The 14542-nt window shown below is 34.6% G+C and overlaps 2 protein-coding genes across 4 annotated transcripts; one reads left to right on the plus strand and one right to left on the minus strand.

The window, feature by feature from the left end:
* Nucleotides 1–70: 70 nt before the first annotated feature.
* On the minus strand, nucleotides 71–7777 carry ATO (splicing factor-like protein). Its single transcript, XM_022285181.2, has 13 exons — nucleotides 7450–7777; nucleotides 6705–6818; nucleotides 5635–5736; nucleotides 4426–4568; nucleotides 4216–4312; nucleotides 3810–3974; nucleotides 3630–3701; nucleotides 2590–2748; nucleotides 2391–2468; nucleotides 1753–1881; nucleotides 1126–1272; nucleotides 529–706; nucleotides 71–375 (listed from the first exon to the last, which is right to left on the minus strand). Exons 1-12 carry the CDS (start codon nucleotides 7621–7623, stop codon nucleotides 560–562), a joined length of 1527 nt encoding a protein of 508 aa, XP_022140873.1. The 5' UTR covers nucleotides 7624–7777; the 3' UTR covers nucleotides 71–375; nucleotides 529–559.
* Nucleotides 7778–8381: 604 nt separating this feature from the next.
* Nucleotides 8382–11708, plus strand: LOC111011745 (Got1/Sft2-like vescicle transport protein family). 3 transcript variants are annotated; one of them, XM_022285631.2, is made up of 7 exons: nucleotides 8382–8678; nucleotides 8800–8853; nucleotides 10205–10290; nucleotides 10428–10501; nucleotides 10784–10896; nucleotides 11169–11227; nucleotides 11392–11708. In XM_022285631.2, the coding sequence occupies exons 1-7, from the start codon at nucleotides 8577–8579 to the stop codon at nucleotides 11468–11470; spliced, it is 567 nt and encodes a 188-aa protein (XP_022141323.1). In that variant the 5' UTR covers nucleotides 8382–8576; the 3' UTR covers nucleotides 11471–11708. The 3 variants fall into 3 exon arrangements, with proteins under 3 accessions (XP_022141323.1, XP_022141324.1, XP_022141325.1); XM_022285632.2 differs by having other exon boundaries at nucleotides 10205–10264; nucleotides 10779–10896; XM_022285633.2 differs by lacking the exon at nucleotides 10205–10290 and having other exon boundaries at nucleotides 8387–8678; nucleotides 10779–10896.
* Nucleotides 11709–14542: the final 2834 nt, after the last annotated feature.

Consider the following 14542-nt stretch of genomic DNA (forward strand, 5'->3'; position numbering starts at 1 on the left):
GTGTTGGCAGCTGAACTACCATGTCCAAATGAGAGTATAAAAATTAAGGGGCAAAAAGGAGTCTACCGAATCAGTCAAATTTTTCTCTTTAATCGCCAATTAAAATCTTATAATCGTAAGTATCCTCGAATTTGGAAGTGCCATACACGTCGCTGGTCCAAAAAGCACGAATTAGCAACTGTATTGAGAATGTTGGTAGCAGAAGGATACCGAACTTCTTACATTTGATTCTCAAAATTTAGCTTTCAAAAAAAGCACTACAACCTGACTAGTGACTATGCATATAATTCGCTTGAGCTTCTCATGATCTCCGTTCTATCAACTTGATTAAATGCTTCCTCCAAAACTACAACGGCTAACCATAAAATGAGGAATCTGAAAAAGAAAGATGAATAAAACCCATTAACTAAATCATACAATAACGAACCGAAGAAAGAAGGATAAAAATCTTCTCACGCCTCCATAGGTTCACATAAAACTCAGAATAAGGGTCAAGCATGGTTAGAGAGGAATTCAGATGGAACTTACAAATGAAAGATCTCCATGATGAATGTGATTCTTATATCAACCCCTGGCGTTGCAGATCTGTATATGTCTTCTTATTGTAAATGTTACCCTCTTTATCTTCGTATTCTTCTTCCAGATCTGGTCGCCACTTGTTAACTCCTTGTCGCTCTTGAATTCTTTTCCACAAGTCTTTTGCCTCCTGTAAGATCAGAAAAGTGAATACAAGATCTTCTCACTGAAGAATTTAATTAAGTGTGCAACCATGCAGGCATTTCTTAGTATTAGACTGACCATGGACTAAAAATTTTTGGCATATCCGTAAAGTCATAACTATATATAAAAAAAAAACATAAACATGAAAGGGCAATATCTTTTATAAAAAATGTAGTGAAATGTCAACATGTAGCCAACGAATGTGAGCTCCTCTTGGTGTACTCTTTCTAGTCTTTATAACTAAATTCTTCTTTAGCAATAAAGATTAGAGCAAATATTTGTAAGCTCCATCCTTGGTCAGAACCCTTTTCTGTACATTTTAGTCTATAAAAAGTACAGTTGCTTTTATTAAAAAAACAAATACACTCACGGAAGAGGGAGATCAAAGTAGCAGCAAAAGCCTACCTCAATTGACGTGATTTCATTAAAGTTCTTTGTATTCGGAATACCAAGGCAACGCATTCCATGCTGATGACGCCATTCCTTGAAATGTCGCTCAAAAGCTCTACGACCCCAGTAACTATAGTTTCCGCATATCTCACATTTAAATTCCTGTATCACAAAACTATCACATTCTCAAGCAAATCTTTCCACGTTAACTTGAAAAGGTTGAGAACAAAAGCAACCACAACATGCTGTTGAACATGCTGTTGAACTATAGGGATTATGAAAATAACAAGTGCAACCATGGCTTCCAAAATGTTGCTTATTTTCTTGAGATTAGTCTATAGAAAGTTTATGAAAGTCATAACTATATCATGTTTTTCACATACAATAACATATTGACTTGAAAAGACAAACAAACAACTAAATAACAGTAAATAAGGTCAACTCCATTGAAGTATCAAGTTCCAATTGATGTGCTCCCTAAAATGAAAACTATGCTCCTTCAAGAGGAATTTACTTCCGAATAAGTGAAAAATGACAAAGTGTAGTGACTAATTAGTAAGTGGACATACAGATATTAGGCTCCTAATATGCTATATTTTCCTTCCCATGATACAGGCTTTGGTTGGGGATGGAATGATTTACCTGACCAAGGCCATGAAGCTTGTAGAGCCAGTAAGGTATGGGTTTACCATCCCAACCCATTGGGAGCTTGAGGGGATTATAAATCTGTTGCTCTTCATCGTCACTTTCAGATTCAGCTTGTGTCTCTTCCTGCCAGAATTGCCACATCAAAAGGCTATTAAATAATTAAACTTTTACAGCAAGTAAATGGTGAATGGTTTATTAAAATCTCAGTTTTCTTGCCAAGCGGGCACCAATGCACATACACAGAGGAAAAAAGATCTTGAACCCACATAATAAACCATCGTTTATAAGGCATGCAGGCCATTCACGATCAGGAAGTAAAATTCGGTGAACCAGATACCATTTTGGTAAGGTTCTAATTAAGGCTAAATCAGTCTACCATAAAGCCAGATTTGGGATGCTATTTATAAACTTTTAAATAAACTTCTGATATAAATATTACATAACAATATCAAATACATAACCTACGAACACCTCTCCACAGTTTAGGCAGAATTCTTCGTTGATGACATGCATGGTAACCATCTCAGAAATAATATATTTCTCAAGTTATATTAATAGGTAAATATATTTAACATCACTGGGGAAGGAAGAAGCTTGAATGGACAAAGAACGACAAACTACTGTTTTCTCACCTCCTCACGCTCTGCTTCAATTTCCTCATAAGTTAATGCTTGCTTCTTAACAATATTGTCTTTGGTTCGAGCAATCGTCTGAAAATGGCCATAAACAAAACATGCTTATTAAGAAGTCCCAAAATTATCTATTTTGGAGTATATAAATTATGAAGGATATGAGTAAACTGGGATGTTTTGATCGTTCCTGAAAGCCAACCTCATCCAGAAGATCGCACAATTTTTCAATTTTTGCTTCCATCAGGGCAACTTGTTTCAAATTTTCATCGTGTAGTGAAGTTGCAGCTGCCCCATTCTGAATCGGTTCACGAGACACTTTCGCAAAGTGTTTTTTGTCCAACAATTGTAGAGGTGTATGCTGCAAAGAATAGAGGTGTCAAATGAACTGTAAAATTAATAAAATAATATTCCAAGCCTTGAAAAAATTTTGAGGTATAAGATTATATGACATCCCAGAAAAATAAAGTTGTCTGATGTCTCTTACCTATCAATGCTCGAGGAAAATTAAATGCATATTTTCATCACAAATAACATAACTGGCAGAAATACGGATAGATTTATTTCTGGAATCTAACACTAGATCAGCATTAATTTATGGGAAAATCCAAGATACAGACGACCACACTGAAACAAGACCCAGTTATTCTTGTAAACAAAAGAGAACATAACCATGACATTCACTGTTTGAATTATATGTTGATCATCCTATTGCAGACTGGCCTTAAAATCAAATTTTGCTAATCATATAGGACATATACTACTTATCTAAAAGACAAAAAAGGAAAAAGAGTATTTGCTACATTAGGAACATCATGTTATGTGTAAGCTATCACAATAAACTTCCAGCAACGGGCTGGATCTTTTTTACAAGAAACAAAATTTTATTGAAAATCAAATATGTACAAAGAAAAATTTGGGTAAGCAGTTGTCCGGATAGCACTATGCAGGACATTACATTAAAAATCAATTGCTCGTCAGAATTTTATATATATATATATATATATAGAGAGAGAGAGAGAGAGAGAGAGTCTATAGATATAGTCTTAAAGACATAGATAGAGATTCATGATTGTATACATATAAAAAAAAGAGATTCATGATTGTATACATACACACAAGAAAAAATATATCCTCAAAGTAGAAAGTAATCTGCACAATAACTTTACCGTTATGCTTGAATTACTGTAGGTTCACAACATATGACATCCTATGTTGGACAAAAAGGCAGTAAAAAACTACCTTAGTGAGGAAAAGCCTCTCTGCACGCTGCTGAACTGTACCACCAGTCTTCAGTCCCAATGCTGCCAACCCCTACCAGAAAGTGATATAGAAATTAAGGAAGGTAGCAAAAGAAAGCAGTAATGCCATATGTAGAACTTCTGCAACACACATAATATGGCATCATGAGTCACTTCTTACCTCCTTTAACCTTTCAGGACCTAGTTCCACCAGCTCTTCCACTGTGCTATAATAGTCAAGATCAATAAGATTAAGCGGGTCAGTATCATGGCCATCATCTTTACTAGTGTTCTCCCATCCTTCAATTGTGCCAGTAACCCATCGCTCTTCAAATTCAGATTCACCCTATCAAAACACCCTCACATTAATCATTCATCAGTAGAACAATGCTCAGCCTAAAGCCTTATCAAAACATGCAGACAATAGATAGCTTGCAAACAGCACGCTTTCAACTCAGTAAAATTGTCACACGCAGAAAACTATAATGAAACCAGCCTATTAAAGATCCAGTTCCAAGAATGGTACATAATGCATAATGTGAAAATCGAATGTTAAAATAAGGAGAAAAGACCATAATTAAAGTAACCTTTGAGAATATTCTATCAAGATCTTGCAAGGGCTCTGTACGCTGGAAAAAATAAATGAGGTAAGCAAGTAGATTCTCCATGTATTCCCTGTATTGTCTGTATAAAGTAGATATTAGAAGAACTCAAAATAAGACACCACTTATTTACACTTAAACAAATCATTAACCAATAGCACGATCATATTTGAGGAAGAAAATTGATCTGTTTACCTTGAAATCTTTAGTTTGCGAGGGATTTTCTGGGGTTGTGAAAAAACATCCAGGTAAGAAGAGTACTCAATGGGCTCTCCAAATTTAGAATTAATATATTGGTTGTACAGTTCGTGCAAATCAAGATACCGTCCAAATGCTTCCTAAAATATAAATAAGTCAATAACTGAAACAGGAAATATGGATACACACACACATTATACATAAAGGGGGGTGTAGTTTCCAATATCCATTCCATGCACGTAAAACGATAATGTTGGTGATCCTATTCTGATCCCTGGACTTTCACATTTACATTTCTTTGAACCTTATAGCTTTAAATATTTTGTTTTGGTCCCCAAACTTCATTAGTACTTGTTTTAACATTGTCTTTAAATTTCTGCATTATATTTAACATAAATCATACATCACCTAATTTCGAATTTGATACCAAACAAATACATATAGCTTAGAACACAATTCCACATAATACACATAAAATTCCTATTAAATGTAATATGAAAGTTTAGCGGCAAGGAACACAATAGATTTTTTATTTGCAGTTCAAGGAACAAAGAAAAACATTTAAAAGTAAAAAAATACAAATAAATCAAGTGTGTCCTATAAAAAAAAAAAAAAAAAAAAAAAAAGTGTGAAAGCTTAGGAACCAAAATAAGATTTTAACCAATAATCTTCTATCTAACCCACCAAATAGGGGCTCTCTCAAAATGTCCCCCACTAGTCAACACAAACTCACAAATAAGCTTTGATTAATCTAAAAGACTGGAATTTATTCTCTTATAAAAAGATAAGGGGGTCTAAGACTTTGAAAATTATCAAATCTTTTTACGTCAAAAAACAACTTTTGGTTATTATGGCCAAAAATAATATATATATTTCTTGATGCAGTCAATTCACCTTTTTCCAGATGTGCAAATTTGTAAATTTGTATATTGCGTTAATTATCAAAAACTTGTGCTCCCTATTACTAGGCAATAGAAAAAGCCCTTCTTTCATAAGAATGCTTTGTGTTGACATACAATATGAAAATGCAAGCATGAGAATAATTTTCATAATTGGACTTGGAGTAATGGGAGTAATTTCAAGAGAAGTTTCCCATATATGGCCAGGCAATAGACCGGTTTTATGAAAAACTACAGTGTTAACCATGAAAGAACTACAGTCAAGTAATTCTATGCAAATTTCAGTCATAAAAAGAAATAGAGAGACCTCTCCACTGAACTCAATTTGTGGTTCCTCTTTGAGAAGACCATCATCCTCATTAACATCTACAACACGTGCAGCTGGATGCCTTCTATGGTATTCACGAATCTGCACACAATGTAATTGAGCTTGATATAAAGCAAGTAAGCAACTGATAATTTTGAAATAATATTTCAAATTACTAGTGATCACAAATTTATATTTTTCTCTTTCTTTTTAAAGTCCACGCCAACTCTAAGGCTCAAACTCTGGAACATCAAGAGTGTTCCTTATTAAGCTCACCCGAACATTCAAACACGAAACCTCTAGGCAGATGTTACTCAAATTTTTCTCATTTACTCTTGGAGTATTGTATTTAATAAGTTTTCTAAGATACATGTCTCTATGGTTGAAGCAAGAACAGAAACATCGCTGGACTTTCCAGTTGGTCACCCAACTAATACCTAACCTCACCCACATGCACTTCACAGCAAAGTGATGATTCAATATGTTAATGACGGTATGATCACATCCAAAAACAACAAACGTGTAACTCTGATTTTTTATATAAGAAACAATTTCATAGAAAATATAAAATTATAAAAAAGGGGAGGAAATCCAAGCCTCGAGCCAATTAGCTCATTGATGAAAAGTCAAAAACAAGAAATAGGGTCTTGTCTTCAAGCTAAACGTAGAAAAAGCTTTCAACAAAGTTGATTGGGACTTCCTACTAGGAGTTGTGAAAGCAAAAGGCTTTGGTAAGAAATGTAGGAATAAAAATTTTACTAGTACTTCAAGTACAAACTTCTCCATCATCAACGAAACCTTTTAAAAAATTATTACAAAAAAAAAAAAAAAAAAATAGGAAGCTTCCGGTGTACATGAGGAACATTCATAAACACTACAACCAGTCTATGGCCCCTTTTTTACATTTCATTTTGCCAATGAAATAGTCTATTGTTAAAATAAATAAATAACAAAGTTATATACTTGAACTCCACCTCTTTTCTCCATATTCACTTGTTAACATTCATGTGGAAGACGTGAATTAATTCTAAAATAGATAGACAAAGGTATAATGAAATATTGCTGATGACCTCTTTCAGTCTATCATAAAATGCACTAAAAACGTTGGTTCCTGAAGTTGTTTGCCCTCCGAGTGCTGCAATCTCATCTTTCCTGGCACTATCCTTATCTTCATAAATCTCAACCTGCACACAAAAGCAATGGCGGGGACGGGTAGAGAAGAGTTCAGTCCAGGTCAAAGAAAATAATACCATCGAGGAATGATAACATAAGGTGACAGGCACAAATCAAACAAAGTAATACATCTAGCTTATCAGAAAATTAGGTCACAGCAGGAATTTTGTAGAGGTCATTTTTTCCCAACTCAAAGAAAATGGCCCGATCCTATATCACCAAGCTTCCTGATTGAAGCAGATTCTAGTTTGTACTGCTTCCGTTCCTTTGCATTATATATCCAAAATTCTCTAGTGGTAAAGGGAGAGAGTTATTCTTTTCCACTGAAATGAAAACTTCTAGCCTAGCTTTATTTTTCCATTGAACAGTATTTTCAACTATGGTCCGTAGCAACAATCAAAGTAAACAAACTTTGCTCGTAGAAGCAATTACATCTCTTCCCAAATGCTGCGAAACCAAAATCTTGCACTAGCATGTCATCGAAAAGTTACAATTCAAATGCACACTCCCTCTCTACAAGGAAAACACAAAATTTTACAAAAGAGCGCCAAAAAACCTAAAACTTCCACGCCCCATTGCGTCCTAAAAAATTTGAAAGCGAGAATACAGAAATCAGAGGAAGTAAGTGTAAGATGAAAGTACGAGTTTCTCGGTGGTGGACATGATTGTGTCAATCATGTTGCGGACTCGGTGACTCTGTAGCAAACGGTCCTTGCCGGAAGCAGGTTCATTTTGGAGCTCCTTCACTATAAGACGCTCAAGTCGCTCCACCTCCTCGTGCGAGGCGCGCGTCACCTCTAGCAGAGTAGACGACATGTTCACTCCCCAAGCTCACTCCCGCCGGCCGCCGTATCAGCTTCAGCTTCGGCCCTCAGGCGAGGCGCAGGCAGCAGAGCTGGTAGATGCTTCCTCGAGCTCTGAAGGCCCTCGAAATTGCGCTCCTTAATTTGGGCCTCTTTCTTTAAATTCATATAGCATCCCAATTCCCATTTATATTTATATTTAACAAAATTATGAATTTTATATAACTTTATTAAACAGATCTTTTTTTCCATTATTAAACTTTTAATTTTTAACTTAATTTTTTATTTTGTAGTCAAGAAATTTGTATAACTGCATATAATTTCAAATTTAATTTAAATATTTCCAACCCGAGCCTGGATTGATTGTAATTTGTTTTGTGGTGTAGTCCTAAAATTATTAAAAATTTAGGTAAATGTGTTTAATTATATTTATTTTATATAAAATTAAGAAACAATTTTAGAATATTATTTAACAATTAGATTGGAACCTATAATCTTTTTTAAGCAATGTTGGAAATATTTTTTTTTGACAAATATGGGATGAAAGATTTAATCTTTAATTTTAAGTAGGTAATAAGTGTCTAATTCACAATTAGACTCAGATTAATAGTATACAGAAATAGTTCTTAAGTTATTGAAACAAATATTAATTTGTCATATATTTAAAAAGTAATCTTTAAAAATTATTGAATGAGATAATTTTACGATTCAGACAATTATTGAAAAAATTAATCATCTTAAAAAGTAATCTGTTCTTCAAACAACTGTATATAAATTTTGCTAATTGTAGTCCTTCATTGGTTGATTTCTCTGGTACGCAGTGGTTTTATCGATGATCAATCGCCATTCCAAAAGTAGAACTTACAGCTAACGGGGGAGGTCCTGGTCCTCTCGTCTTGGAAACTTTTGTTGAGACCTTTGAAGTTTGAAGACCGAGTGAGCTCAGGCAATTAAATTTGCTTGAGAATGTGGAAGCTCAGCCGAGGCGTGTTTGGCGATGACGAAGAGCGTGGTCAGAGCTTGTTGGATGAAGATTCAGAAGATCTATGTTCTTTATCTCCTGTACAGGTACTTTAAACAGAGAGTTCGGCTTGCGGAAAATTTCACGAGTTCTGCTGTAGTTTTTTTGTTTTTTTGCTTTTGTCTTTTGTTTCAGTTTCATACTTTTTTTGGATTTTTTTCTGAACAGAGATTGTATGGATTTGGAGCCTGCTTGACGGGGGGTGTGGTTTGTATGGTTCTGGTACGAACATTTAAGCGACTTCTACATTCGATACAACTTCAGATATGTTTATGTTATGTATACATTGTGTAAATGCGAAAACGTTGTTGGTAATTTTGGATTTGGTCCTAAAATTACGGTCTGGGTATGATTTACAATTGCATGACTATTTTGGGATGTGAATAAAATGTATACCCTCTAACTACCACTGGTTGGTCTTCGGGCTTCGAGTATAAATTTAATAACACAACAAACAAAGGAGGTGGTTATGAAGTTGGAAGAAAGCTATGGAATTTCCTCTAAGAAGGGAATACTAAAGAAAATTTTATGTCACTTGATCAATTGGCTGACAATTTCTACCAATTGAAAACGGAGGACTCTAGATTGGGAATTTAAGGAAGAAAATGACCTTAATTATCTTGTGGATATGGAACCTTTTTGCTGATTCTGATGAATTGTGGAATAAGATTAAATCAGGTACTTATGGGAGGGAACAGAGGATGTTTAACAGAAGTAAGGAGGATTGGGTCCTATCAAAGTCCATTGTGCAACATTATAAAACTGAGATGATTTACAGAGGCATTCGCTAGCATTGAGGTGGTAAATAGAAAGAGAACCTTATTCTGGAGAGACTGCTGGTTGGGGGTGTCATCTCTGTTGGTAAGGTTTTCGAGGTTGTTTGCAGCTTCAGCTGATAAGAAAGTGACCATTGGTGGAGGATGTTCTTGGAACGTGACAACCAGGAAGAACTTGACTGAACCAGAAATGGTAGAATTTACAGTATTGATGAATGATGGGTATTCTATGGGATTTGTTTGAGAAGAGAGGAGGATGGAAGAATATGGTAGGTACAATCTTTGGGAGTATTTTTCCAGCGTAGTCTTTGTTCATTTTGGTAACAGCTGGCAGGTTTCCATTGAGCAAGGAGTTGTCTGCAGCAATCTGGAAGGAAAGAAGCCCTAAAGAAGTAAAATTCTTTGTGTGGACATTATGTCATGAGGGTGTAAATTCAGCTTAAGGGATTTGAAGGAGGTTGATTCTAAAACCCAGTTAGCGTATACTTAGTTGCAAAGAAGAAAAGAAACAAGATCATCTCCTTTTTCACTGTTATAACTGTAAGCTCAGTGCTCTCGGTTCTTGGACGAGTCAGGAGAAGAGGATGCTATCCAATTGTAATGTAGTCAAAAACTTGAGAAGAAAGCTAAAAAAATATGGTTTAATGCAGTTAAATAAATTTTATGTGGTTTGCAGTTGGAGAGGAATACAAGATTAACAAAGTAACATGATCTTCATTATTGCATTGTCATTATCACTAAGTAATGGGACCTATTCGATAGTTACAACTAATTTTCAATAACTTGATTCATTGCAGGCTATTTGTCTTGTACTAATGTCTTACACTTCTCACTACCCAGCATCAACAGATGATTTTGTTCGTTGTTTCTTTTTTATTCATCGGTGAATTTGAAGTTCCTTTTGAATTTTTTATGATTCTAGAGCAACATAACCCATCTCTGTTGACTTCTTTTTATTTCTTTATCTGAAACTTCATTTGTGAGATATTTGATGTTTGCTACATTTTCTTCTTTTTGCAGTCACTGCTTGTTTTTGCTAAACCAATCAAGTTTGCTGTACTATTTACATTTGGCAATGTTTTGGCAGTCGGAAGGTAGGTAAACCAATTAAATTAGAAAGCTGTTCTGATAACATTCTATATGCCAGCGGTTAAGAAGTATTATTAGGAGTAGCAGCTTTGTTCACATTCATTGCAAATCCACTTGTTCTGGATTATACTTGTTGTTCTTCAATCTCATAAGTTTCCTTTGAGAGGTCTATTTGTGCATAAACAGAAGAAAGATAATCAAGGAAAAAGCTTTTAATGTATTTCACTGTGTTGTTCCTTTTCCTTGAGGTATTAATATACTAAACCGTCTCTTATTTGGCAGCACAGCCTTCCTCTTTGGACCTGGGCAACAAATAAGAATGATGTTTGATTCTGTTCGTATTTATGCAACAGCTATTTACCTGGGATGTGTTGTTCTAGCTCTTATCTGTGCTCTCTGGGTAAGTTACAATTCTGACCATATAACATTATAGGTGAAAGCTCAAAGAAGCCTCAAATTGCTAGCACTTAAAGATATTCAATAAGCATTCTTTTATAAATCTTTGGAACACAATACCAATGGTTTTTCTTCTCTATTATATGGCATCCTTTTCATCTGTTCCACAAAATTTCAGATTGTGATACGAACCTAAGATAAACTTCTGCAGACTGTTAACGCCTCATATCTAGTTTTGTAATTCCGTTTCTCTGCTGTTCATTTTTCATTTTTCAGATCCACAATAAGATCTTGACGGTGATTGCAATAATAAGTGAGATATGTGCTCTTATATGGTGAGCTTACCTTATCATTGGCCTATCTCCACTCGATTAGAACTAGAGGATAAAGACTTTCCACGATTTTTAGTCGGTGAAAAGTGCCGAATCATATTTTGTGAGACTTTTTCTTGCATTTAAACTAGATTAGGCCTTGACTTTCTTGGTTTATCTTGTTCCAGGTATAGTTTGAGCTATATTCCTTTTGCCCGGAGGATGGTGTCTGAATTGATGATCCGATTGTGTGACACAGAACTTTAGACAATGCAACTTGTGATGATGATTGATGATTCAGAGTCTTTTCTCAGGATCTGGGATTGTCTTTGTCTTAGTTGTTTTTCATCTTTTAGTGAGCACAAGACCAGTTGGAGATTTGTTTGTTTTTGTTTTTTGTTTTTTTTTCCTGGTCGAGATTGATTTTGTCCACATAAATGTATAATCCGAAGCCCGTTTGATGCTTGTGCTAATTTCTAAATATAACAGCTCTCTTTTCGCATAATTAACTGAGTAATCTCTCTCTCTCATTTCTCAATGGTAAGTGATTTTCCAGGTAAACAAAGTCAGAACATTTAGAATGGAAGTAGGGCGGCCAATCATCATCCAATAAGTTTCAGCTTATTATCTGTTGAAGCCCGTTAAACCTTAGATCCAAAATCAGCAAAAGTAGAGCTACATTTTGAGGCCAAGTCATTCTCCAGGTTAGCAGCAACATCTACTTTTGCCAAGAGATTTTGATTTATCCTTAAAATGAAATTTTCTACACTAGTCCACGATAAACTACCACTAAATAGTAAATACTAAACTCAAAAGCTTATTTTGGTAGGCCCCTGATGAGTATGTATAATCTTTTACACATTCTTGACATTCAAAACCACAAACTCAACCAACCAATAACCATCATGGACAAAGAAAAGGAAAAAACAAAGGAAGAAAGAAACAACCTTGTTAGAAAGTCTGGCTTTATTAGCATATATATATTTTCTTTTTTATGGTTTCTCACACAGCTTTCTGAATAGTTAGACACATACACGGAATCATGCTTCATGTGAGTTAAATGCTGGGCTCCAAGCCCACAAAAATCAACAGCAAAAGATCTCAGATCAGAGCTCCTGGCGATATTCTAATGGCCAGTTGCCAGTTAGGTTGTGAAAGTGAAATCTAGAGGTGAGGTATGGAGTTGTTGTTTATGTGTTCTCTTATGACTGAATAATAAAATATTGTATCTATGAGTCTATGACATAAACCTTACATCATAACACCATGTGGAAAACTTTTCACCAACCTCAATGGTCGCCCCACACCTACCCATGTGGGGATTTGCCTTCTTCAACCACCAAACCTTTCTTTTCCAAGTTGATTAAACTCAAACTGCCTTTTAATTATTGGCATCAACTCATCACATTCAAGGTAACACATGTCTGCACTGCTCTGCATATGGCCCATGTTACACATCTTCATCTATTTTACCATAATACCCTCTCTATCTCTCTCCTGGTAATTATGGAAGCTCCAATGCTTTAACCTTTTGAGAATCTTGTTCTGTGGCAAATCTGATCATGTCTTTTGAATCTTTTGGACTATATGAAATTTCTGGGAGCTTGGGGCAGGACTCAGGAGTGAGAACCTGGGAATCAATAGTTTTGACCAGTGATTACCAAAAAGTTTGATGCTTTTGTGTATTTACAGAAAGTGGCCACTGTATTAATGGCAGTGTCCAAACGTGAAAAAATAATGCACTATTCTGTAGAATAGAATCTGTTTTGTTTTTGGTGGGAATCCACTCTCTTCGAATCTTTTAGATCAATATGAAAATGATCCAATTTGAATGGTAAGAACTCGAGATGTTTGGAGATGCATTGTTTAACGCTCAAGTTGAAGAATCAACAATTTGAAATTTCTATTGTTAGTTGTATGCAAAGATGTTTGAAGTTATTTTCATTTTTGGTGTTTGAATTTTGTGTTGTTATTCATTCCAACTTAAGCAGCCCACCAACCCACCATAAATAGGCATTATTACCAAATTCAGTGGTGGCCGAAGACTTTCTTTTTGCCTTTTCCTCATTAATTTAACAACCACAAGCATTCGCCACGGCCTAACTTTTTTCCTATTCCCCATTCCCGTTCTTCTCTCTTTCCTACAAATCAACTCTTTTCCCTTTCGCTAAAACAAACTTTTTATTTCCTCAAGGAACTGATTTTGAACAATAAACTTCATTTCTCACATCATACGCTTCATTAATTGACGACTTTGAATAAACTTACCTCTTTCAACGATTCAAATAACAATCAAACTGAATTCTTGACAAAATTTTATTTAAATGGCAGAGAAAATATCCCACGAAAAAAAAGAAGAAGATAATTTGAGAGATAATTGGATAAGGGTAAAAATAGACATTGTGGTCCTTTTGTTTCTCTCTCTATCACTTTCTCCCCCCTTCCTTTTCCTTTTAGTCTTCTTCAACGCATGTGCTCTGTTTGGTCACTCTCTTTTCCGCTTTTCCATTTTCGGAATCACATTCTTTTTCTGTTTTTCACATTTATGTAAATGGATTTTTTACGAGAAAAAGTTTTTTTTTTTTGAAGAAGAAGAAGAAGAAGAAATGTCTCAAACACACGAGTTCCTATTTTCAGGAAAAAATAAAAAAAGGAATATCATATACATACCAATATGAGGGGGAAAGATTCATTATCTCGATATATGAGATGCATGTGTTTTGATTGTGAAATTAAATTCCCTAAATTAGTCTTCAATTTGGTCAATAATTTATGACTTTTTTTACTAATAATATCTCACAAGTTTGTTCATTAGTGATCAATTATTTTTTAGACTCATTACTATTCACGGGATGCTACTTTTAAGTTCATATTATATAATTTATAAATAAAAAAGTTCATATTATTTAGTATTAAAAATTCATAGGAAAGTGCCCAATAAAATAACATGAAAGCAATCATTGACCATTTAACTATGATATGTGCCAACAATAAATAGATATCATATCTAAATTTATTAATTCACAATGCTAATATATTTCTCAAGGAAAGAAATAAATTAATTAAAAGTTAAAACCCCCCCCCCCCATTTTTTTAATCTCTCATGGCCCAATTTATGTAGTAATTTAATGTGTTTTCTAGTGAAGAGAAGAAAAACTTTTATTGCGTTTTGCAATTATTTAGAAGAATGGAATTAACGCTAATATACTATGTTCCCTTAATTTGTGTGTTTTTCTTTTATTTTCCAAAAAATGATAACTCGTTTTTAATTAATTAAAAAAGTAAAACTAAATTGACTCTTTTCGTGGGCGTGGCCTTTGGAATCTTGAAGGAGTAAGA

The sequence above is a fragment of the Momordica charantia genome (assembly GCF_013281855.1).
Source record: "Momordica charantia cultivar OHB3-1 chromosome 10 unlocalized genomic scaffold, Mcharantia_2.0 BLBB01000010.1, whole genome shotgun sequence".
NCBI lineage: Eukaryota > Viridiplantae > Streptophyta > Magnoliopsida > Cucurbitales > Cucurbitaceae > Momordica > Momordica charantia.